This window comes from Eurytemora carolleeae, unplaced genomic scaffold (genome assembly GCF_000591075.1).
Source record: "Eurytemora carolleeae unplaced genomic scaffold, Eaff_2.0 scaffold920, whole genome shotgun sequence".
Taxonomy (NCBI): Eukaryota; Metazoa; Arthropoda; class Copepoda; order Calanoida; family Temoridae; genus Eurytemora; species Eurytemora carolleeae.
In genome coordinates, this window is record NW_019396837.1 from 105,601 (window position 1) to 132,846 (window position 27,246).

The following is a 27,246-nucleotide window of genomic DNA, read 5'->3' on the forward strand; positions in this document are numbered from 1 at the left end:
TAAAACTATTTGCATTATGGCCACATAAAATACACTTAATGTTGCTTGGATGTCGTCTTTATTGGATTTATATAAACCTTCCCTGAGGTCATGTGAGGTCCCTAAAAAAATTGGCCACAATCGATTAAGCCGTTGTCCTGCTAACTGGACACAAATAAGTACACCCAGGGACCAGAAAAGCCAAAATAATGTATATAAAATTTAAACATTATTTATTAATTTATTACAAGAAAGCTTTATAAATAATATAAATAGATTATATATATTAACAGTTTAAATATGAATAATAATATATAGTGCAAATTCTCGTTTTTTGTAGTTTTTTTTAAGTATTACAGCAAAGTAACAATTCATATTTAATGACCCTTCATGTGTAGGTTGATATAAATATGAATAATAATATATAGTGCAAGTTTTTCAGTTTTTTTAAAGTATTACAGCAAAGTAACAAATTATGTTTAATGAGACTGTAGTGAAGTAATTCTAATTGAACTTTCATGTGTAGGTTGGCATGTCTGATTTATAAAGGTCCCCTTAATATCTTTATCTGCTCAAGGAGGATTTAGATATACTATTTGCCTTACTGAGAACTGACACCAGTGAACACTTAATTCCACTTGATATTTTTAGCTAGAAAAATAAAAATATCTCTGTCATCTATTATCAGTAAATGATATCGTAGTAAATCAGACATACAGATTACGCCTTCAGTGGTCGAATTTAAAGAATTTGAGCGGCGGTTTAAATTTAAGCCGCGGTTTAAATATGGTTCGTTTCAACTTTAAAATTGTATCAAATGTTTTAAGATTTAATCCGGCACTAAATTTAAACTCGGTTTTGGCAGATTTAAACCACGGCTCAAATTCTTTAAATTCCATCTCTGTTCTCTTAAAGGTTGTAAGGTAGAGAAGTTTCAGAATGTTTTCCAATCTCTTTCAATCTCTTCTTCAAAGCTTCAGCACTGAAAATAATCTTTTTAGATATTTATTAATAATAATGTAATTATCATATATTATTATTAAATTATTTGCCACTTTTTTGGATTGTTATAAAAATAGAATAGTCAAGAAAACTTGCTTGAGAATCGGCTTGGTCTAGAAACTCAACTTTCGTTAAAAAAAGTCATCACTCAACTTAAAGGGAGTGTTCGCGAAAAATGAAAGGGGGTAGAGGCTTAATGCGATAAAAAAGCGCTTTTGATCGCTACTAATCTTACTTCTATCTGTTTCGTCTATAAGAAGAAAATTGTTAAAAACGACTCACACCGGAGAACGCAGCGTCCATACAAATTCGTAAAGATGCAACATATTATGAAATATCAACTATTTACGAATGCGTCGAAAAATAATCGATGACTATTGATTTGTTTACGATCCGAGTTGAAAGTTCTGAGTTTGTATGGACACTACGTTCTTCGGTATTAGTCGTTTTTAACAATTTTCTCCTTATAGACGCATCAGATAGAAGAAAGATTAGTGGCGATCTAAAGCGCTTTTTTATCGCATTAAGCTTATACCCCCTTTCATTTTTCGCGAACACTCCCTTTAAACCAAGCTAAGAACATTCCTGTGTGTCTGCCGAGTTCCATAATATTAGTAAACAATGATTTGACAAGCCCGGTCTATCTACCTTGTCCAGGAAAATATTAACCTCGTTTTACAATCTTTGTTAATGTTTTGATAAGTTCCGAGGAGTTCTAATACAGGGTTATCCACACAGGACGAGACTTTTGAGACGACATTTATACTTATATTCATGATTTCCTCCAACTTTCGTTGTCAAATCATAAAAAAAAACATTTAAAGACAATTTTCAAGGCAGAAGACTTAATTCAACCTCGGGATCGTCATATTTGAAGAGTCGTCTTTACTGTGCTGTATTAAAAACCCTAAGACATCTCCATTATCTTATGTCTAAACTCATTGAAACAATCTGTTAAGGGGGCTGGAAACCTTATTTTTCAGTGAAACTACTTCTATCTTAAAATACCTTTTAAAGAGTAAACTCAATCGAAAGTATACTCAATTTTACTGAAGATAAAGAAGGATACCTCATTAATCCTATAGAATGGTTTTATAGGTGCCAATTTATAAATTTAGCCTTTTGTCCCTTTAAGTGGTTTTTTTTCACCAATTGAGCATTTGTTTTTACAAAAGATGTCATCACCTATTTTCTGGATCTGATCTTGAAGTGTAATGTCCTGTACTATCCTCTCCATATCCATACTCTAGATATCCAGATTCGACCTCAGGGTATCCCTGATATCCAATATGCCCAGGGGCACTGTATCCTTGATATTCAGCAGGGGCGGATAGAAGAGGAGGGTCAAGATGAGGATACCGAGGAGCATGATGATGATGATGGTGATGATGAAAAACTCTTGGAGGAAGAACCACAACAACACGCGGCTGAGGTTTCTGAAAGAGATTTTTCAGACACAATAGTTTGCAGTTCTTTCTTTAAACGTTATTTTGGAATTAGAAATTTTAAAAACTTACATCTAATATTTACAGAAAGGATTCAAATTTCAAACAAAAATTTTGTAAACTTCTTTTGTAGAGTTCGGTTTTGCGAACAAACCATTTAGTATATTTTTGTTCAGTTTGGTTGAAGAGACTTGCCAATTTGAAGATGCAAGATTGAGCTATATTTTTGTTCATTAATTTGCTTTACAAGAAGTATTTTTAGGAACAAATTTTTTGGTTTAAAAGGAACATCTTTAAGTAGTGATCAATTTGTTTCCTATATGGGTCAAATCAAATTTAACAATTTTGGTAAACAAAGCTTTCATTTGTTCATCTAAGTTAAAAGAGGAAGCTAATATTTGTTCATATAAAGGAATTGTGTCTGTAAATATAATATTTGTTCATATAAAGGAATTGTGTCTGTAAATATAATATTTGTTCATATAAAGAAATTGTGTCTGTAAATATAATATTTGTTCATATAAAGGAATAGTGTCTGTAAATATAATATTTGTTCATATAAAGGAATTGTGTCTGTAAATATAATTTCAAGTGACCCTCCACGCAAAGGGTGATTTTTTATATCATAACTCATAATGAAAGACGACAATCTAAATATTTTCAGAAATTTTTTAAAAATACAAATATTTATTTTTTCTCCTTGTTAGAGAATCCACATTCCACAATATTTTTACCGTAACGTAGAATGGTGGATGCCTGTAGTTTAGTCCCGGGAAAATAAATCCTTGAACAGGAATCAAAGCAAACCAGGAAAATAAAACCTAAATTAGAAACTTAATATTCAGAGCTTGGACAGGAATCAAAGCAAACCAGGAAAATTAAATTAGAAACTTAATATTCAGAGCTTGGACAGGAATCAAAGCAAACCAGGAAAACAAAACCTCAACTAGAAACTTAATATACAGAGCTTGGACAGGAATCAAAGCAAACCAGGAAAACAAAACCTAAATTAGAAACTTAATATTCAGAGCCTGGACAGGAATCAAAGCAAACCAGGAAAACAAAACCTAAAGCAGAAACTTAATATTCAGAGCTTGGACAGGAATCAAAGCAAACCAGGAAAACAAAAACTAAATTAGAAACTTAATATTCAGAACGTTGCTGACTAAAATTTGTAGGTAAAAATCGTTGAACGAGACATTGGACTTAGCTCGAGGATGTCTCATAGATTTAACGTTTTAAATAAAGTTCATATATGGGCATTTCAATTTTAGATATGGACATTTCTTAAGCGGCATTTCATAAATAGACATTTCATAGATTTATTTCATCGGTGGAAAATTCATAGATGTTATTTTATAGATATGCATTTTAAAAATGAACATATTTATTGATGAAAATGACACAGATACAAATTTCATAGACGGAAATATCATAGATGGACATTTCATAGATAGACATTTCATAGACGGACATTTCATAGATAGAATTTCCATAGATGGACATTTCATAGATGGATATTTAATAGTCGGACATTTCATAGACAGAAATTTCATAGACGGAAATATCATAGATGGACAATCCATAGATAGACATTTCATATGACGGACATTTCATAGATAAACATTTCATAGATAGACATTTCATAGATAGACATTTCATAGATATACGTTTCATAGACGGACATTTCATAGATAGACATTTCATAGACGGACATTTAATAGACGGAAATTTCAGTATTGAACATTTCATAGATAGACATTTCACAGTTGGACATTTCATAGATAGACATTTCAAAGATAGACATTTCATAGACGTACATTTCATAGATAAACATTTCATAGATTGACATTTCATAGATGGACATTTCATAGATAAACATTTCATAGATAGACATTTCATAGAGAGACATTTCATAGATATACGTTTCATTGACGGACATTTCATAGATTGACATTTCATAGACGGACATTTCATAGACGGACATTTCATAGATAAACATTTCTTAGACGGACATTTCATTGATCTAAATTCCATAGATAGACATTTCAGAGATGAACATTTCATAGATAGACGTTTCATAGACGGACATTTCATAGATATACATTGCATAGACGGACATTTCATAGATAGACATTGCATAGACGGACATTTCATAGACGGACATTTAATAGACGGACATTTAATAGACGGACATTTCATAGACGGACATTTCATAGACGGACATCTACTTACGTAAGGTAGAAACATCTTGGCTTGATGAGGGAAGTATCTGGTCGGTTTGACCACTGCAGGAAGACAGAAATAGTTTTAAAATTAGATAAAAAGATAATTTAACCCTTCACACTTGGCAGGAGAGGGGCACGTAAAGGGAAGAAGAGGGGAGGAAGGGGGCGAATGATAAAATAAAACACTTCTTCATTAAATCGTGAAAATTTTGCCCCTTTCTACATTTTCATAATATTTATCAGATTATTCTTTACTTTGTTTTATTTTGTTTAATCTTGGTAATTACATCAGAGGCAGACTATATTGTTATCTGTTTTTAATTATTTAATGGGACTGTCCAAGTATTTTTCTAGACACCAGTTGAATCTGTGTCAGATTAACAATGGTACCCTTGAAACCTTGGCTGAACAAAAATTCTTGATCTTAAAATAACTTTCAAATGTTTGTTCTCTCTTTTAGTGACTTGCGGTCTGCGAATTTTGCAGTAGAGTCCAAGAAGGAAATTGACAGAATTTAACACGTGTTCTAGATATAAAAATAAGGATAAGGTTCTAAATTTCCTTGGGAATTGGTAATGTGACTTTTTATTAACGGGGTAGCTTACTGCATAAATATTTTATATTTTGTCAAGTCTGAAAGCCGTAAAGTTAGAAGCAGATTAAAGCTTCTTAAGTCCTCATTACTTTGCGAGAAATAATCATTTTTAGTTTTCTAAATTAGCAAAAGTCGACAAAAAATTTTTTTTAACATTATTGATTGATTGAAAAGGCATTTCATGAAATTTTTCATAGTACAGGTCAAGGCTGTAATGCAAGGAAAGTTAATGGCAGTTACGTATACTCTGCGTACATATTGAAACCAGTTCTCTCTGGCCGGAATTTGTAAACAAGAATAGATGCATCAGTGTTCATTTAGTATCCGATGAGGATAAAAGCATTAAATTTTGATAATTCACATAATAGCTGGTTTCATATGACCAAAATATTTAATTGATTTTTTGTGTGAAAGATGGATCCCATGTCAGGCTTCGAAATCCGTCTTGTGTTTACATTACCGCCCAGAGACAGTACACTGCAGTACAAAATCTGCGCACACCCCTGAAATAACTTTCCTTGCATTATAACCTTGGCACAGGTAGTCCCAATGAAAAGGAAATTTAAAGATTGCAGTATTAATATAATTTTTGTTTTTTACTTACTAACAAATGTCCCATGAAATACAGAGACGATAGAAAATCAAAACTTTTTTTTGGATAACACTCTGTAATTTCTTGGTCTTGAATTCTCAATGCTGCACTGGATTTTGAAGTTTTTAACTATTAATTATACTTAAAGACATCTTAGAAAGGGTGAAGGACACATTTTTAAAAATATTTAGTATCAGAAAGACCCGGAATATGTTGACAGTTAATCAGGCGATTTTAGATACACATCTCTTGCAATTTTAAATGCTCAAAAAATCAGACCACATTTTGGAAATGCCAGGAGTAGGACTATTTGTGATTATGGTTTTATCAATCATATTTGTAAAATTATATTGTAAAGTCGTCTGATTAATTGGAAATTAATTCCGGGTTTTTCTGATTAGGACTGCTTATAATTGTATTTTGATTTTATTAGAATTAAAAAATTAAGACAAAAGATAATCCGTTTTACTTTAAATACCAATTTATTTAAAAAAAATGTTCTACCGTAACTAAATTTCTCTGAAAATATTAAGATTTTATCTTGACTAAATAGCAGAAATTATTAAACAAGAGACCGAATTTAAAGAATTTGAACCGCGTCGCTGAACAGCCATAAACCGGTTCTAATTGAGCGCCGGCTCAACTCTTGAAACGCTAAATACAATTTTAAGTGAAACAACCCATGTTTCTTTAAATTCGCCCTCAGTTAAAACTAACTCAGTCATCCTTCATAAATTTTAAACTTCACGTGGATTTAACGGTTCTGTCAATATTCCAGAAAGCTGTGACTTTCGATCACAATTTTACCCATTAAACATAATTTGCTAGCCTTTTCTATGAAATACTTTTTTGTGGGCATATGCATTTTAAATGAAAATGTATTATATAAACAAATCCGTAAAGTAAATGATTATTGAGTTAAAGACCAAAACTCGTTTGATTTCAAATAGAAGACACCGAATGCTGCTCACTCTGGTTAGTCCGGTGTGGGATAGTATCGAAAACTTTTGACTTTTCCTACGATTATACCCAGCCTTGCCCCCAGGAATATAGACTTTAGTATTATCAAACAAAATTCTCCTTTGGTTTAAAGGAATTTGGTCAAAAGATTCAAAAGTTATGGTATGACTTACAACCAAACAGAGATTAGTACTTTATTTAAAGGGAGTGACTGCGTAGACTTTGTGGTTGAGCTGAGAGTTTAATATTGTAGAGAACGTTTTAGGATTCATTTGAGACCTATGACACGTGTTTACAACCAAACAGAGATTAATACTTTGTTTAAACGGAACGACTGCGTAGACATTGTAGTTGTGCCAAGAGTGTAATATTGTAGAGAACCTTTTTAGGATTCATTGGAGATCTATGAAACGTGGCGGTGTTTACTGCACTCTCAGCTCAACTACCATGTCTAAGTGGTCACTCCCTTTAAGGAGATTACACTGTTATGATGAGATAATTATCTAGCGGGACTATTTTAATCTTGTCTTGTTGGAATCTTTTTATCATGGAATTTATATTCATTGTCAGAACAATTCAAACAATGATATCTATCTATTAAAATAAAAAGGATTGTTTGAATTGTTTGGATAGATATCAGGGGCGGACTAAACCAATATCTTGGGAGGGGCCTGCCCCCCCCTCCTAAAAATTAAACAAAAAGCAGTAAATTTCCAAATTTCTTATTTATTATCACATTTCGAGATTTACATATAAAAAATGAAACATTTTTATTGAGATCGATTAAGCATGAATCTTATCGGTAATTAAGAAATAAACAATTAAGTCGCTGTCCAATTCATAATTTGAATAGGAATTTAAACTGTTTACCAATAAAAAGAATTTTCCATAATGAATAATAATCGAGCATTTTAGCCTTTTTTACATTTTTACATATCAAATCAAAGGTAGTAATGTTGGTGCTTATCTATTCTTTTTTGAGCATTTACTAATAATTAATGAATCCTTTATATCACGTGTTTAATGAATTTTTAGAGTGATAACCAGAAAACTTTGAAATAGGAAGACGACTTTGAAATTCAAGTTAGGACTTAAACTAGTTCAATAAACATTAGATAAAGCAATTGTAGAGTGTAAATAGACCCATTCAACATAAATAGTGCTTTGCTAAGTTACTAGTTAATATATTTGCTTTGTAACAACATCAAAACGCTTAAGTATTGTTATAATGTCGTCTTTCTATTCCATTGTTTTCTGATTCTCACCGTTTGAGAAAACAATTTAAAAAGGTATTTCAGTTGAGGTAATTTATTTAATACTATTTTCGTTCGATCTTTCATCCCTTGATCTTTTTATTTCATATCATGAATTTCCTTAGGGGTGGGCCCATCTGATAGGCATGTAAATATATATAAGGAGTTAGATCCTGAAATATTTTGAAATTTTCTAATCTGAAGCTGATACTTTAAATATATATTTATATACAAATACATATATCCTAATCAAGTATATATATATGCAATATGCATATATATATATATACATACTAATCAAGTATATAAATAAATCCTAATATAGTATTATAATACATATATATATTAATCAAGTATATATATATAAAAAATAAAAAATACTTTCAAATTGTCATTAAAACCAGAATATTTCACTTTAAAATTATGGTTTCAACATTGCTACATGATATTACTGCACAATTTATTCCATTTTCTATTTGAACTTTCTTGTCATCATGCTGCTGAAGAATGTCCAACATGAAACACAGTGTTCAGCAATAATCAATCTTAATAAACAATTGAACATGTTTTAAACTTATTATAAGAAGATATATATATACTAATTAATAATATAGTACTTTCAACTTTTTTCATTTTAAATATACATTTTAGATGTTTAAATATATATTTTTTCCAAGACAAAATGTTTCATGGGTCTAACCCAATCATCAGTTGGAATAAAACTCTGATTTTATTGTTTGTTTGCATGTATGTCTCTGATCAAAATTATGAACTCCTTGGCCGATTTGCCTTACATTTTGATTGGAAAACTCGGTTAAATCACAGGAATTAGTAGGGAAAATAAAGTTTTCAGGCAAAGCTGTATTCCCACGATGAATTGATAAATTCTTGTTTAGGAAAAAAAGATGATGAACTCAGGGGTGTATTGAGGAAAATGTCAAGGGGGCTTAGTTTTTTTTCCTCCAGGGAGGGCTCAGTATCTGTTGGGGCCTGAAAAACCCCTAATTTTAATGAATCTATACGTACAATGGTAGAGTATAAATGCAAATTTATGATTTATTTCAAATTCCCATTACATATATCTAACACATATCTATTAAACTTCTTGTGTTTATTCCACAATAGTAATGTTCAGATTTCTGGCAAAATCTAGAATTCTTTGTTTATGCTTCCCCTGGACTACACAAACATGATGTGGGAATCCAATCTGGATCCATCTATCGAACCCTGTCTCGAGGTTCACCCCATCTATCTCCACTAGACCATTGTTGCCTAAAAGTAGAGATGGCATCATTTTTTTTAATAAACTAAATTTTTCAAAACAAACGAATGATGAACGAACAAATTGGATTGTTTAGGTAAATAAAAAACGATAATTTTTTTTTAACAAATGAAAAAGGCAAAAACGAACGAAATAAAAGTATTAATAATCGTTCACACTTTATTGATCAGTCAGACCGCCTGCGCACAATTACTAAATCGTTTTTTCGAACTTAAAAAAACCTATGGTTTATACTGAACTAACGATTTTTCGAAAGAATTTTTAAAAATTTCATAGATCTTTAATCCACTGATTTTTTTAACGAACGAAATGGGACGTATACGATAGATTAACAAAAAAGTTGTAAAAAATCCAAATGTGCCCATCTCTACCTAGCAGAGCTCTTGAAGGCTTAATAGAAACTCCTTCTAACACCAAGATGTGGTATTTATTGTTAAACACCCATAACCTAAACATTTCAAGCGTGATCAACTTTTTCTTTCTTTAGAATGGATATTCCCCTTCCCTCCCTGAGATGTCATTTACCTGTAAAGTTTGGACCGAATTTCAGGCTCATTAAAAAAAGTCCCTTGTAAACAAAATTTCAAATATGTCGATATTGGTAACAAAAAATGCACCCAGAGCGAATAAATGGTTTCCATTTGATTAAATATTTTCAAAACTGTTTCATATAAGAAAACTGATTGTTATTGACTCTTTTTGTAAATTTTTTAATGTTTTTAGGAATATTCAATCTTTTGGTTCGTCAAGTAAAAAATTCAAAAAAAACATGCCTTGCAATCTCTGAAAATTTAATTTTATTGGTCAACCAGACTAAAACACTTAAAGGTATAGAATTATGAAAATGGATATTTTGTTCTTATGGCAGTAAGGGAAGAAAGGAATATAAAAGCCAAATTGTGCAATATAAAGTACAAAATGACTCTCTTTTCACAAGTAAGAATAGTCTGCTAGCTTTGAGCTATTCAGGCAGAAGGTGCCTTCATATTAATATTAAACCATTATTGAGTATTCTGTATTATGGTTATCATTCACCTGTAAATAGTTAATGGAATTCCTATTCTTATTGTTGCATCTAAACAACCTGGGACCCGGTTGTTAAAATGTCTAGATATGCAGGGACCAAGAACACTCCCAATTGGCTCACTAAAACAGGAAAGCACTGTATCATCATACAGTATATGTTTTCAATTCTATCAATTATCGTCTAAAGAATGGTGAAACAGAATCGAATTTGGATTTAATTGCTTCTAACTTTACTTCTATTTATAGCATCTATAGAGAGAAAAAGATAGAAAACACTTAATATTAAGGGCTGAGAAGTCAAGTAAATTCACGGATTTCACAGAAACATGATTGATTGATTGCATTCTCTGTCAGTAAATAGTTAAGGAGAACAATTAATGAATTGAAAATGCGGCTTTGGTTATTAAAAAAACACGAAAATGGTATAAATTTTCTCAAAAAGTTACACTACCATCCTTATAAAGATTAAAAAAATATGATATGCAAGCTGCGTTCGAATGACAAAAATGAAATTCAGAATTTATGTATTATTGTAATATTCTAATTATCAGTTATGAATTTATTGAAATGTTTAAGATTTGAGTTGTAACATGCAACTTAGTATATTCCCACCAACTCTGTTGCTCTTAACATTCAGCGTGTTTAGCCCTTTCCACCTAATAAATGCTATAGTAAACTTAATAGCAATACTTCCTTGAAGATGACCAAAATAATTTTACTGGGAACCTTAATTGAAGTGGTGCCATACCACCATGCCAGAGCGTTAGACGGTTATCTTCATGTTCCAACCAGTCGGATAGATAGACTGCTCCAGATCCCAGCAGTTTACCAACCAGACAGCTCAGAGCCCCATCCACATCGCCTTCACAGGCTACTGGGAATCCTTCAGTTGCAAGTCTTGCTAATGCCATGTAGCACCATTGTTCCAATCCCTGATTATAGAAATGTTTGGTGCTAAAAAGTTCTTTAATTATCTGGTTTGACGGGAATTAAAAGAAAAATGATTTCAGTCTTTATAATATATTGCAACTAGAAAGCCACAAAAAGGTTAAGAATTCATGAGCTAATGAGTCTTTGCAACAAATCCCAGTTTTCTAATATCTATATATCTACAACCAAATTATGTAAACCTTAGATATTTCAAACTTTGATTGTTTGATATAACAGAAGTCATAGTTTGAAATATCTAAGGTCTACAACATTGGTTGTTAAGATATTGGGATTTAAAAACCTGAGTTTGTGGCAAAGACTCAGTTCCTTTCTTACTCAAATCACTTTACACAAACAACATATTATATCTATCGTTAGTATTTATAATATACCTGTGGACCTGGAAGTTCTGGCCAACAGCGGATTGCCAAACTATCAAAATTATTTTCTTGGATAAACCGTCTTAGTGCAAGGTAGTGTCGAGACGACTGAGAAAGCTCTGATTGTTCAACTCCAAATCCTGTGGCAAGGCTTTTGAAGGGAAGCTTAAGGTTATTTATGATATAATCAATATCAGCTGAAACTTCTTCATCAGAAATAAGATGAAGAGCTGTAGATATATACTCTGTCATCCCAACATGTTGAAGGATAGAACCCAGCTGCTTACTCATCTCGAAAGGGTTAGGGTAAAAGTCTAGAAAGCCAGGAGCTTGATGCCCAATCAACCCAATCTTGGTTTTACTGATGTATCTGGTTGCAAAGGCAACATGTACTGCTGATATCAGTTTCTCAGAAGCCTTCTCCCAGTCAAGATTAGAATAAACGACCTGACATATTCGTCCAAGCTGTCTAAAATATCAGCTATAAAGGTGTATTCATAGATATATGTATACATAGCAAGAGTTTTTTTTATACTGTTATATTCTCAACCTATTTAAGATCAAATACTGCGGAGAAACAAGTATACTATATCAATTGGTGTCCTGCATATTTCAGGGCTATTAATTTTCCTTGAAATCAAAATAAAAAGTAGTTTTTTCAGTATTATCAAAAAAAATATGAATCAACAATTTTGATATATTTTCATAAATCAAATTTAAACCTTTGAAGCTATGAACATCTTTCTTCATGTGCTGAACAATGATGCAGCATAACAGCAGTCATAATATTTGAAATAAATTTCAAGACAACATTTCATGCCCTCTTGCTTTGAGCCTTTATATGTGAGATCTACTGTATGCCTCGTAACTGACAAAGTTAAGAGAATCAATGATTTTACTTTAATCGGCCGAATTTCCATTAATTAATGTGCAGCAAATTAATATAGAAAGATAAAAAATAGGTGGTTAATGTTTGTATATTGAAAGGGAAAGCTGAAAGATTGCCAGAGTATTGGAATTCTGATTAGTAATCATGTTTAATAACAAAACAAAAAAGAAAACAGACATAAAATTATTATTTTTGTGTATATTGGCTAACCTGAGTGTGGCTGCCATAAGATGAGTTCCAACCAAAGAGTTTCCAGAGATCATCTCTCCAGTCTGTTCCTCCGGAGAAGCCATAAAAACCAGAGCAGGTCCCCACTCTTGAGCAAGAACCGGAGCTAGTCTGCCATCACTGTGGACAAACCCCAGATAAGTATAAAATATCCATATTGGGTTTCAAAAGTTTTCTCATGCAAAAATCTTGGATATTTTCTTGTTCATCTGTGTTTTAGAAATTTACAAGAAGTTATAGCTTTTAAGAACAAATTTTGGCCTTTCACATCGGGAATATTTCGAAAATAATTTAATTTTTACATCAGAAATATTAATACTGTATTTTTAATTTTTCAATGGGTTTCATAAATAAAGAGCCTTTAAAATAACTTCATATGGTTTTTTTACTTGAACTAAATATCTGCAGCATTCCATTATCGGTAGGTTGAGAATTTGTAAATTTTGTAAATTCTTTTGATATTTCCAAAGTTCTGGGTTCATATTTTTTATTTTCAATCTATAAGAGGTGGTTTCCTGATGGTGGGCTGAATAGCAACAATAACGTTCACTTCTGCTTTCCTAACCATAAAATCATTAAAAGCTGAAATTGTTTTTGAAAAAAATTACATTTCTTTAATATATGCATTACACACCTGCAGAGCCCTACTGCTTCTCTTAAGGACCTAAATAAAATCTGCTCATTTTACATCAGAATTGTACAACAATTAGCAAAACAAAGTTTCTCGCATTTTTGTCAGGTCATTTGTAACATTTAGTTAATATATAAGAAATGGCCAATGTTTTAGATAGCCGTTTTTATTTTTCCGTTCCTTACTTTTCATGAACGGTAATTTTCGTTTGTTAACGACTTCAAAATTAATGGTTTTTACTCGTCGTTAACGGAATCTTTAGTTAATTTATAAAAACTTGCTGTTTGTTAATGGACCATTACTAGCCCTCGTCCAGTTGTTCACAGTGGAACCTGCTGTGGAAAAAATCGCCTTTAATAGGTTTCTTTACTCTCTTTTCTCTGAGTAAAACTAAAACAATGAAATACCTGTCGTCATCAACACAGATGTGTTCATCGCTCCTAAATATTGTAAACCCAGTTTTATCAAGAATGTCAAGCATCTTTGTTTTCATATCTTGGGACCATTGATTTCCAGTTGCAGGGTTTATACAAGCTGGCCATGGTCTCTTCCTATCCAGGTGGATTAAACCAACCTAGAAAAAAACATTGATTTCCAGTTGCAGGGTTTATACAAGCTGGCCATGGTCTCTTCTGATCCAGGTGAATTAAACCAACCTAGAGTAAAAAACATTGATTTTCAGTTGCAGGGTTTATACAAGCTTTTTAAGTTATCGCAAAAAAATATATATGGGGGGGGGGGGGAACAAATAAATGTACACGAGAATTTTTTTGGAATAAAGTAGAATAAAGATTTATTGATAGAGCACTGAGGAAAATTAAAAATTTTCACAAAAAAAGTTTCTTGGTTTTTTTTCTTTTTACCAAAATACAATTTTCACTTGCGTTCAATTTATTTTAACATAAATCCTGGAAATATTTTTATATTGTTTTGTAAAACACAGCTAATCCCGGTTATTTTACGCTTTTTTCTATCTTTTCTCAAGCTATACATTTGCATAATTTTATAGAATTTAAATTAACCCTCTATGCAAAGATGCCAATGCCAGATTTACAATGAACACCCTTAAAAGCTTTGCCTGATCACCTATGAAGCAGATAGCCATATTTATGACTTTAAAAACTGATTACTTTCAATTGGTGTTTCTCTACAAAAGAGACTAATGGACAGTAAAACCATGGAGTAAATATCATAATAAAAGGGAGTGACCGTCAATGTATGGTGGTGGAACTGAGTATACAGTATTGTGGACAATTTTTTTAGGATTCATTTGAGACATATAAAACGTTTCCACGATGTATAGTTAATGAGTTTAAGTGCAAAGTCAACGTTCAAAAATCATGAATTTGGGTGAGTACGTTTTCAGAATAGGTTTTTTTATTATTATTAAATAATGACTACGAAAAATTAATAAGATGCTTACGAGCATATTTCTCAAAAGAAATTTGTCAACAAATCAATTTTAGAATATATTATTTTATTATTATTATTATATTGAATTTCTTATTTTCTATGAATTTCTTCGCAGATTTCTACAAATTCTTCAAATGTAGTCTTTTCAATCAAAATTCCAGAAAATCTTTGTAAATAATGAGAGGTTATAGAAACTAATAATTGAATAAAATTACTTATTTTCGTTGATAATAGTTAATTTTTTATTTTCTCAACCTGTTCTGAAAAAAAACTAATTAGTTTACTGTAGAATTTTGTTTACATTTTTTGTCGTCGTTATTTAATAATTAAAAAAACGATTCTGAAAACATACTAACCCAAATTCATGATTTTGAACATCGACTTTGCGCTTAAAGAGACCGTTCACTTATTTGGGTAATTTCAGGGTATTTGCTGTTGATTGGTAATAGTCTTACTTTTCAAAGTCAACTGTGGCCGGAGAAAAAGCCAATTTTTTGTTCAGAATTTGAGCGGAAAGGGACGGTCCCTCTCTATAGACACTATAATTTGATGTTTTTTTCAGTATGTTGTGGATCAAAATAAATTTTCAATATAAAATTAAATTGTAGTATCTATTCGTTAATTGTAAATGTCATAATTTTAAAAAAAAATTTGTTTTTTAACTTTCTATTTCTAAAATAAAACTATTTTTTTGAATTCAAAATTTTGTATTGCCTGTGTAAAAAGCTGAATTGAACGCGGCATGAAAAATTTAAAGTTGCGCACATACGGGAACAAAATTTATAGGANTCGCTTTATTCAATGATATTTTAATACGATACATTTTATTCACATCGAACGGGAGTGAATCTACGAACCAAAATATGAGTAATGATTAATTGATTGTAGAATATAATTTTCTTGCGAAATAATACAATTAGCTGATTTATTTGATTATTATTACTATTGCTTATTCAATTTATTCGCTTTATTCAATGATATTTTAATACGATACATTTTATTCACATTGAACGGGAGTGAATCTACAAACCAAAATACGAGTAATGATTAATTGATTGTAGAAGAGAACGTCGTCTTTGTATACACTTTTTAAATGTTTTAAAACGAATAACGTAAATTTCTTGCTAACTCAAATATCAAAAGTTTTCATATTTTAGTACATAATAACGAACACATAATGACATTAAAATATGATAAATTTAAATTTTATTGGGCTGCTGTTACTGAAAAAAACATTAAATCGTGTCTATAGAGAGGGACCGTCCCTTTCCACTCGAATTCTGAACGAAAAATCGGCTTTTTCTCCGGCCACAGATGTCTTTGAAAAGTAAGACTAATACCAATCAACAGCGAATAGGCTGTTTAGTTTACCCTAAAATTACCCAAATAAGTGAACTGGCCCTTTAAACTCGGTAAATATACGTCGTAGAAACGTATTATGTGTCTCAAATGAATCCTAAAAAATTTTTCCACAATACTACATACTCAGTTCAACCACCATACATTGCCGGTCACTCCCTTTAAACCCTATTTTTCTAGCTATTAAAAAACGAAGTTATCTTTCATATTATTGATCAGATAAAGTTGTCCAGGGTTCAGTTGTAAATCAAGCATGTTCCTCTTTAAAGGGACCGTTCACTTATTTGGGTAATTTGCATACCTTTGCGCTCGAATTTTGAACGGTAAATCGGCCTTTTCTCCGCAAACAGTTGTCTTTGAAAAGTAGGACTTATACCAATCAACAGAGAATAGGCTGTTTAGTTTACCCTGAAATTATCCAAATAAGTGAACGGTCCCTTTAAATTGTTCATTTATACCTTAATTCGTGGATATTCTTCATATCGAAATATTTCACAACAAGACATTTTTATCAAACTTCTGAAAAACTTCAATTAGATATTTTTAATATAGATATGTATCATATACAGGTTTACCCACAAAGGATGAGACTTTAAGACGACTGTAAGGAATTTATACTTGCAACTATACACTTTGCCAGGTTGTTAGGTAAGCAATTAAAACTTAAAATACCCTTGAGAGCGTCAAATCTCAGAAGCTTCAGGTCGTCTTTACAGTATCATTATATATATTTATATAGTAAGGGACAACAGTAAGAACCAAAAACCTTAAAAATGGTCAAAAGATGACAACAAATCAGATGATTTTATTTTTTATAGTTAAGTTTAAATAAAAATAAATTTATTCTGGGTTTGTGAACTAGTAGTCAGTTTGTCTACGACACTAACCTTCCACTATACTAGACTGCTTAAACTAAAACCTGATATATCTATATAATTCTAAATATGTCTGTACTGTGAAAATAGGGTCATAGAAAACACACAGAAACCTGATTAATATTATTTCACAGGAGGCGATTGAACCTCGAGTCTATAGCTTACAGGGACTGTAATTCAAGTTATTCTCCATACAAAATTATAAAAGGCCCGATTTACAATAGTTCCCTTTTAATACAGGTTTTTATGATAAATCAAAATATAAAAACAACACAGCCAAAACTGTAAAATAAAAAAAAAGCACAAATTGCTATTGGCAAAAAAATGAAAGACAATGAAAACAAAACAAAACTAAGAAATTTTTTTTAAAATAACCAAACACTTATCTAAAAGCAAACAATAAAAAGGCAACTATAATTTTACATTTTTCTGTTTATTTCACAGATTTTAGATTTAAACTTGTTGGTGAACCAAGATTCTCTAACCATCCTGTAGGTTCTATTTATTTTGTACAAGAAGGGGGAAGGGGAATGGGAAGGGGAAGGGGAAGGGAAAAGAGAAAAGGAAAGGAAAGGGAATGATGAAAGTGAAAGAAAAGAGGATTGAGAAAGGGATGGGTCAGGAAACGGTGGAAGTGAAAGGGGATATAGAGCTAAGGGAAAGGGGTAATAAATGGGAAAGAGAAAGGGGGAAATTTATTGGGGAAGGGATAGAGGAAAGGGGAGGTAAGGGAAAAGTGGAAAGACGAGGGAAAAAGGGGGGGAAGGGAATGGGACGGGGATAGGAAAGCAGAAAGAGGAAGGTTAAGGAAAAGGGAAGGGAAAGATCGGGTAACGGGATGAGAAAGGGGAAGGGAAAGGGAACAGAGAAGGGGAACACGGAAGGTAAAGGGGACAGAGCAAATGAAAACAGGAAGGAAAGTGAAAAAAGAGAAAGGGGAAGGAAAAGAAAAAGGGGAGGAAAGAGGAATGGGGAAGGGAACGAAATATGAAAGAGGAAAGGGAGCAGAGAAAAGGGAAAGGGGGGAGTAAAAGACAAAGGAGATGGGATGGGAATGGAAAAGAGTAATAAGGAAGAAAAAGAGAAAGAAAAAAGGGAAAGGGGAAATTGGAAAGGGTAGGGGAAGAGGAACGTGCGGTATGTCTTGTACACATATTATGTCTAGTATACCCATTATGTAGTAGAAACTATATAGGCTGGCTGGATGAATGTGATTAATATCTCAGTCTATTTGAAGATACAGAAATGGCAGAGCACATTTTAAAACTTCAAAGTTTCTTTTGGTGACTCATTTTACTGAAATACTTTTGGTGACTCATTTTACTGAAATACTATTAGTTTTGTGTTCCTATACATAATGCCTCGTTATCAAAGACAGTTATAAAAACTTATAAAAAAAGTATGTTTTTCATTATATTGTACAATGCATACAAATAGAGATATAAAAAAACATCATCTCAGATATTTCCGTAAAGTCTTGATTTTCTTTTCTGATTTCCGTGCTAAAAATAACAAAGGGTACCTTTCACACATGCTGTTGTGTACTTACACTTTTTCTTATTTTTTAACTATAAAAATTGGAAACATTTATTTCTCACAATTTCCAAAATAGCACAAATATCTTACACTATTTGTTTGTTTATTTATTTATATGTTTAAAAATTAACTATTTTATTTTGCCAATCAAATTTTGAGAAAACAAACTGTTTCAGGAAGTAAAAATCATATTTTAGGAGGGTTATCTGGACATCCTCCTTCCCAACAGGAAAGACAGTCTTTTTTTACTTCATTTCTGTTCCCGTCCCAGGATGCCACCCAGGTTGTTTTTACTTCTGCAGTGGTGTCCTTAGCAAACTCACAAGTTAGATCAGCTATAAAATAGTTGTCACAAAACAGAGCACATTCGTTTGACACTCCACCAACTCCTAATGTGAAGTCCCCATTATTTACTTCTAGCTCCTCTTTGCAGGCTAGATTAGTTCCTAGGGCATCTGGTATTCTTAATGTGGGGCACTTACATGCTTCAAGAGCTGCAGGATCTTTTGCTTCATCAGTTCCATCTACCCATTTCCCAGTTCCAAGATTATCTGGATCCTCGATACATTTGGCTTGCATAGTCGCTGATGTGATTGGAGGAGCATGGCAACTAAAATAGCATCATCTATACTTAAAGGGACTGTAAAGGAAAAATGAAAGGGGGTATAGGATGGAACCTGAAAATCTCAGGCGTTGAACGATACATACAAGACATCTATCTGATGTTCCTGTCACGAGAAAAGGGACTGTAACCGTAATTTCAAGTGACCCTCCATTGATAAAATGATACTTCCAATTTACAACAGTACCCGGCCTTAACAACTTTGTCGGATCAATGACGTTATTTTCCACATAGTTGATCATATCAGGTCCCAATAGTACTGTTGTGAATTGAGTTTCACTTAAAATTTCGATGGCAGTTCCTTTATTAATCAAATCTAACATTAACAATATTCTTTAAAGGAGAGTAATTTACTAATAAGGTTCAATAACTATATTTGTTTGGCTTTTCACAACTTTCTTCATAAGTGTGTATGCCAAATGAATTGGTTAGTTTTGAGAATTAAAGGGAGTGTTTGCAAAAAATAAAAGGGGGTATAGGCTTACGGCGATAAATAATCGCTTTTAATCGCTACTAATCTTACTTCTATCTGTTGCGTCATTAAGGAGAAAATTGTTCAAAACGTCTCATACCGAAGAACGTAGATTCCTTTCAAACTGATCGTAACAAAATCAATTTATAATTCCAAACAAAGCATTCAGCTATTGCAACCAATACTATTCGATTAATTTTCGACGCATTCGGAAATAGTTGATATTTCATAATATTTCTTACTTTTTATGATCCGAGAGTTACTTTTGAAAATGCGTGACTAGGATTTAATCATGTGTTTGATATTAAATTGGTTATTTTTTACAATCCAAGTTGTATGTTCCAACTTTCTCAATTTGTATGGATGCTACGTACTTCGCTATGTGACATTATTAACAATTTTCTCATTTTTGACGTAAGATTAGTAAAAGTAAGATTAGTAGCAATCAGAAGCGATTATTTATAGCCGTAAGCCTAAACCCCTGTTCATTTTTAAGAACACTCCCTTTAAAGAAGGCCATGTTTCAGGCGGTAAGTTTTAAATATCATTCTTATTTAACATTTTCAAAATTAAGTTTTGTTAATGACAATTTTGAGATTCTTCAAGTTTTTTAAGAAGGTTAAATCACTTTTTGAACTTTTTAACAATAGAAAATAACAGTAGAAAATAAATTAAAAACTTCTATTTGATACATTCACATTTCTAGATTTAAGAAACTTTGAAAAGTCTTACCAAAGATTTTTCAGAATTTTATAAGAGAAAGATCAAGGGACATATTTTAACTTACTCATGTGTTGGATTACATACAGTTCCAACGGCTTGTTTATAGTAATAAGGATCATTTTTATTCGTTTGTTCTTTATCTTCGCATATCCATCGAACTATGTTATTCCCTGGACTAAAGGGAAATGTAGGACAAATTACTGTATCCGCTGGATCATCTAAAAACAACACACATTTTGTCGTAAAATACAAGCTCAGTTTCTATTTTTATGCAATTTTTATAAATCTTATTGCTTTTAGATTTGACTATATCCCTGCATGTGTAATTGAAAGCCTGGATATGTAGTTTAAAGGTGAATGTGACAAATTATACATTTCTGGAAAGCGCTTAAACAGTTTAGTTCAGATTTGCCAAAAAAAATGGTTTTGTTAAAAAAAATTTGCACAAATAAGCAAAAATATTTAATTTATCTGATAATTATATATTTTGTATTTCTGTCACTTTTTTTTAGCTTTTTGGCCTTACTAATTAAAATTTCTCTCAAGATTTGGGTCCAACCTTAGAGTTTTAGATTTTCAAAAAATATGTAATTTTTGCAAACTAGTTTTCTGATTAAGCTTTTAATTTTTTTACACCTTTTAAGGTTAGTAGTAATATTACCGCATGTCTTTCCGCTTCCTACGACAAAATCCTGTTGTTCTGCTTGTTCGTCTGTTATATCTCCTCTCGATCTGCATGCTGACAATAGCTCACAAACATATTTGACTATTACACCACCTGCACCATCTGGCAGATTCAGCTAGAAATACTTAAAGTTAAATCATTTTAATGGCTTTGTTCTAGAGAATTATATAACACATAACAGTCTCAGGCAGCGAAAATAAGTAATCTTAAAAATCTTAGATATATACAATTTTTAAAATTCCATGGGCAATGCCAGGTCTCCAATTAATTTCAAATTTTTAGTTTTATTCTTTTAATGCCTTAAAAGTGCAGTTCCCATTTAATTTAAAGTTTTAAGATTTCAAGATTTACATATATAAGAACTGCCGCAAAGGTAAGGCATTTGATCATTTGGTTGTAACTACCTTAATAAATCTGTAAGCAACACACTTATCGGTAGCAGCGGCATAAATTTTGCAGTCTTCCTCCGTAGCTATGCCATTGCCAGGCACAGTTCCTCCTCCTGCACATTCAGCCGTATCAGTTCCCTCCTGAAATTCAATTATTTGTCAATAAACTTAAAGTATTAACTAAACAATACCCTTTCAGGATGAAACTTTCTTAACCCTATCACGATGGGGGAGTGGGTAAACTGTTTTTTACCCTCCCCCCTGTGGATTTTTCTTTTTAACTAAAAACGGCTTATATTAGAACGCTCAATTTTCTTGGCTTTTCCACTTTGTACTTGTAAAATATTTTTTTATGATTAGGATAGGTCAAATGGCTGGCCGGTGTTTGAAAAAAAAGAAAAAATGAATAACTTTTTTATTTATCAAGCTTTAGATCTAAAATTGATATATTTGAAAAGCCCTTTAAAATGGATATAATAACATGTGTCACATGTCAATATTTTTTAACATTTTTTAGTCGTACTTTTTGCACTTTTTTAAAATCCTCCCTTGCACCCTAACCATTCAAGGTAGAGGTCTACTATTTTTTAATGAGATGGCCTTGAAAAAGTAGACTTATACGCTATATTACACTCTCTCATCTCAACTTTAAGGGCAAAATCGGGATAGGTTTAAAACTTGGCAGGGCAAAGAAATTGTTCAAAAAAACATCAAAAATAAGTTTTAACAAATCATTAAAGTTATGTCAAAAATTCTCGGAACGAGGTCAAAGTAATGTATTCATCATATCATATATATAGACATAATTAAAGAATCAGCTTCAAATTAAAACCTAGCTTTCAGGATCTTACATGCCTTGCGGCAATGGTAGATTAATTATTTTATATGTATATATAAGAAGAATGTATAAAAGAAACATTATGTCGATACAATAAAAACTCAAACCATAAGTTGAAGACTTCTTTTCTTATATTTATACATAAACTAAAAAATGCAATAACATCCAATAAAACTTTATGGCATGTTTTTAATACTTATTTTCTTATATACATATTACAATATATATATATCTGTATCAAATAGATTATCAAGTACAAAAGGTGGCAACAGAGTAAAGGACCAATTGTACACGAAGTCACAAGTGTCAAATATAACAAGGAAAACGAAATTTTCTCACTTTAGTTGACATGTTTTCCAAGATTAAAAAAAAAAGTGTTAAAACAGAAAATAAAGAACACATAAAATTGCACTTATTTTTCTATAATTTTAGCACTTTATTCTAAAATTATCACTTTCATTAATAGTTTTGTCGGACACAAAAACTAAGTTGACACTTGTGACGTAAGAATAAAGCTGTCCTGAGAGTGAGTAAAAATTCTACATTTGCCATCTATAGTACTTGAATCTATTTGTATCTGTATACTTTGCACTTATCAGATAATCAAATAATAGGGATACAAATAGTTTTTTAAATATTTCATTTATTTGAATAATATTTCTATAAACCTGTGTGCATGTATCAATTAAATCTGTCCCATCTCCCTGTGGTCGGTAATAGCACATGGTTTTACACCATCCGCCAGCACAGTCTTCCTCGCACTATTTATTTGTCAAAACAAAATGTGTTAAAATAGTTTAAGGTATGTTAAGGGGTTCATGACTAAAGAATTGAACTGAGGCCGAATTTAAAGAATTTGAGCCGCTTTTCAAATTTGAGACGGGGCTCAAACATGGTTGGTTCCACTTGAAATTGCATTCAGTGTTTAAAGATTTCAGCTGGCGCTTAATTGGAACCGGTTTTTTGCGGTTTAGCGACTCGGTTTAGATTCATAAAATTCAGCCTCGGAATGGATTAAGCAAAGTTTATACATATTTAGGTTGTATGTATTTGTGTAATTAAAGAAGTCTTAGCACCCGACTTTTAAAAAATCAGAGGTGGGCATGTTTTCTATCAGAATTAAGGTTAGAGTCTTTGCAAATTAGAAAATACCTTTGGCTCATCTGCCCTTGCAAAACTGCCTAGAAGCAACAGTAAACAAACACCCTGTGAATTGAAGAACATCCTGGAGAAGTCTGATTATATGTTTAAACATAAACCTCAATATGAAGGCATTGTTATCTTTTTTAACAGTTGATGAAGTAGACTCAAAAATATTCATATCGAATTAAATTAAATATAAAAAAAATAATTAATTATGCCTGTACAAGTTTACACACTTGAACTATGGAAAATTTGCTTGGAAGATGTATTAAATTTTCTCATTTTTTACAGCTTCTCAATGTTTGTCAAGGTTTTTGGGATAAAAACTTCTTTAAACATTAAATTTATCTTTAGAATAAACAAATACCTGTCCTAAACTCAAACGTATAAGCCTAGAAATAGAAAAACACCACAAAAGAAAAAAAATGTTATTTTGTAATTACATTATTAAAGATTCAAGGCTTTAATAAATCAAATTCATTTCGCGATAGTACTTGGTATTTTCATAACTTTATATTTAGAATAAATATATTTGAATATATATTTATATTGAGAATGAAAATATATGAATTTATTTAGAATAAATATATTTTAATATGTATTTATATTTGGAATGAAAATATATGAATTTATTTAGGATGAATATATTTTAAATATGTATTTATATTTGGAATGAAAATATATGAATATATTTAGAATGAATATATTTGAATATGTATTTATATTTAGATGAAAATATATGAATATATTTAGAATGAATATATTTGAATATGTATTTATATTTAGAATGAAAATATATGAATATATTTAGAATGAATATATTTGAATATGTATTTATATAGATAGAAGGAAAATATATGAATATATTTGAATATGTATTTATATTTAGAATGAAAATATATGAATTTATTAAGAATGAATATATGAATACGGCTGGGCATCATTCTTAATGAACGATTGTTCTTTCGCAAGAACAAACGGAACTATCAAGACTGATCCCATGGTTCCGAAAAAAAGACTGGAACGCAAAGAACGCGTTCTTAAAAATATTGGAATGGAACGGAGAAGAACTGAACGGATATTAGCTTAAAAGAACGTGTAAAATCAGGAACTCGTTCTCATTATGAAGAACGAGTTCTAAGTCCTGGGCAGGGGCTCTCGGATCCATGTTATAAGTACGCAGGTTTATCAGTTGGTGGTCCAGAACTGCCTTAATCTCTCTTTCACGTTTAATCTTTTTAGGCATAAATGTAAGACAGGTTTTCCTCAAGTCAGCGTTATACAGGCCCATTAACATATTCGTCTTGAATTCTACTAAACTCCTCCGGGCTGGGGGGTAGGCTTGCACAAATAACCTCACTCCTCAGTTTGTCTGTGTAGTGTGTAGTACTGCCTAGCATCTTCATTCCTCAACTGTCTCCGTTGCAAATATTCCATCTTCCTGCCCTCCTCATCTTTCTCATGGGTAAACTTTTTTAGTAATTCCTGGAAGAACTCACCAATCTCATAGTTGATAAAGGCCAACCCATCAGGTTTCAACAATACTATCTCAGACTGTGCCTTTCCCGTTATACAGTCTAGCAGCATCCTCTTTATTGCATCATTTGGGATCGTTTCACACTTAAACCTTGACAGATGTTTCTCCAACTCCCCACACCAGTCAAACACCTTACAGGGGTTACCATCATAGGTCGGGGCTCTACAGCTAAAATCCAACAGTCTCTTTTCATAGTCCGCCTCCGCCTTGCTCAGATCTCTGAGGGTATGTCTATCTGCTGTCCCCTCCGCCTTCTCCTTCTTCAGCCAGGACATATAGTACTCTTGTGAATCCTCCACCTTCTGTCGCTCTAACATTGCGACTACTCTACCGATGGGATCCTGTGTCTCTGGTGTCGCTGATTCTTGCCAGGTTTGGGCAAAAGATTTATCCTTATCTTTCTGCTTTATCTCCGCCATTTCCTTCTTAGTCTCCGCCAGCTGAGCTTGTAGCAGTATAATCTGCTGCCTCATCTCCGCCATGCCGTCCAGTCCTGGGTGAGAGGGTCCCTCCATCTCTCCTTCCGATTCAGAATCGTCACTGGGTAGACTGGGATAACCTTGAAAGGTGGCCACTGTATTTCCTGTAGTCACACTTGATACTCTCACAGGCAAATCCTCTCCTGTTAACACTTCTCTGGCTAATCCGTTAAACCAGGTTTTCACTTTACTCTTTTTCCGAAATAATTTCGGAGTCTCGGGCATCTAGATTTGGGGTTATATTATATCCCACCGCTGCCACCACTTCTGTAAACTATCTAGATGCTATAACTTCAATGATAACTCTACTCAAAGTCTAATTAGAACATATCTAACTCTATCTCTTGCCAAAACTCAAGGCTCTCTATATTCTCAGCCAATACTTAAGGCTCTGTATACGTCCGTTTTAATCAATGAATTCTATTGAACTACTTTATTTATAAACAGGTAAAAATGAAACTGACCGGGCTAGCCCAGCTGGGTCAACATACAGATAATTAAGATAAATATATTACTAGCATGAATAACAAAGATAGCATTGCACATCGTTACAGAATATACTTCAGGATGCAAAGGAGGATTTTTAAAAGGTTAAAAAAATACGTCGAAAAAATGTTCAAAAATATTTCAATTTTTGACAAATGTTATATATAATTCGTCCAATTTTCAAGGGCTTTTCAAATATATAAATTTTAGCCATGTAGAAGTAAATATTTCCATTTACTGCTTAGCGCTGATTTAAGGATTCATCTCTCTGATCGGATAATGAGATAGATAGAAAGATAGATGTTACCGCCTTACTATTTCTATTGGTTCAGAATAGTCCATTAGCGCCTCATCCAATCTGGATGAGGCGCTAATGGACTCGGGATACAGGAGTGCTGTGCATCCAAAAAAATGTGCTCACAACTATGATGTTGAGAAAGTGAAGAAGTTTCAGCGTTCTAATGTAAGCCATTTTTCTAAGTTTAGAAAAAAACACAGGGGGGGGACCCCCCCCCCCCCCCAGCTGTGATAGGGTAAATAATATATATCCGGATAACAAAAAATGTTCAGAACACATTTTTAGAGTTTTAAAGTTACAGTTTACAAAATTTTCGGTGACGTTTTACTATTGAATAGGTTAAAATGACTCTCAGGCGGCCTTTTATCAATTATTTTTAGGATACATTTATTGAAATTATTTTCTGCAGGATTAATATAAAGATAAAGAAATCTTCGGACTTAATTTTTTGCCATTTTAATATACCTAAACTTGAATATGATACAATTTACTTAATAATAGCCAACAAAAGTTGCACCTGTTGCGAGAAAACAGTGAAAAGTGAAATATTTCCGGCCTGCTCTAGAGAAAAGTTTCCTCCAAAAATTCTAGAAAAACGTAGAAAAACGTGGAAAAACGTAGAAAAACGTAGAAAAACATGGAAAAATGCAGAAAAACGTGGAAAACGTGAAAGAAACTAGACCGGGTTTTGTTTGTGGAAGGGAGAAACTGGAAAAACCGAGAAAGATAAGGATTTGACACAGAGGCAAAGATAGACACTCAGCCAACTCATCTCACGAAACCTGGATTCCAAGAGGAAATGGGGTTCATACAGTACACATACTGCAAGGTATGCAGGGGTTTGTTTTACACTATTATTTTGGCATATATTTACATCATATATTTAGTAAAATGTAAACTAACAAAAAAGGAAGTAAACAAAGGAAGCACTGGAAAAACAACTTGTTTTAAGAATACGTACACAAACAACC

General features: G+C 32.1%; 3 protein-coding genes across 4 annotated transcripts; all 3 read right to left on the bottom strand.

Annotated features, from left to right (window-relative positions):
• Positions 1 to 305: 305 nt before the first annotated feature.
• On the bottom strand, positions 306 to 4,706 carry LOC111709238 (uncharacterized). The gene is made up of 4 exons (XM_023482864.1): positions 4,662 to 4,706; positions 3,161 to 3,247; positions 2,167 to 2,417; positions 306 to 961 (listed from the first exon to the last, which is right to left on the bottom strand). The coding sequence occupies exons 1-4, from the start codon at positions 4,674 to 4,676 to the stop codon at positions 889 to 891; spliced, it is 426 nt and encodes a 141-aa protein (XP_023338632.1). The 5' UTR covers positions 4,677 to 4,706; the 3' UTR covers positions 306 to 888.
• A 4,388-nt stretch (positions 4,707 to 9,094) lies between these two features.
• On the bottom strand, positions 9,095 to 16,748 carry LOC111709235 (uncharacterized). 2 transcript variants are annotated; one of them, XM_023482862.1, is made up of 10 exons: positions 16,651 to 16,748; positions 13,828 to 13,994; positions 13,424 to 13,453; positions 13,308 to 13,349; positions 12,772 to 12,912; positions 11,685 to 12,141; positions 11,089 to 11,294; positions 10,372 to 10,482; positions 9,708 to 9,784; positions 9,095 to 9,326 (listed from the first exon to the last, which is right to left on the bottom strand). In XM_023482862.1, the coding sequence occupies exons 1-10, from the start codon at positions 16,696 to 16,698 to the stop codon at positions 9,166 to 9,168; spliced, it is 1,440 nt and encodes a 479-aa protein (XP_023338630.1). In that variant the 5' UTR covers positions 16,699 to 16,748; the 3' UTR covers positions 9,095 to 9,165. The 2 variants fall into 2 exon arrangements, with proteins under 2 accessions (XP_023338630.1, XP_023338629.1); XM_023482861.1 differs by having other exon boundaries at positions 12,772 to 12,909; positions 13,305 to 13,349.
• Positions 16,749 to 18,638: 1,890 nt separating this feature from the next.
• LOC111709237 (uncharacterized) lies at positions 18,639 to 23,596 on the bottom strand. Its single transcript, XM_023482863.1, has 6 exons — positions 23,485 to 23,596; positions 23,001 to 23,093; positions 21,510 to 21,635; positions 21,082 to 21,220; positions 20,485 to 20,638; positions 18,639 to 19,213 (listed from the first exon to the last, which is right to left on the bottom strand). Exons 1-6 carry the CDS (start codon positions 23,554 to 23,556, stop codon positions 18,790 to 18,792), a joined length of 1,008 nt encoding a protein of 335 aa, XP_023338631.1. The 5' UTR covers positions 23,557 to 23,596; the 3' UTR covers positions 18,639 to 18,789.
• Positions 23,597 to 27,246: the final 3,650 nt, after the last annotated feature.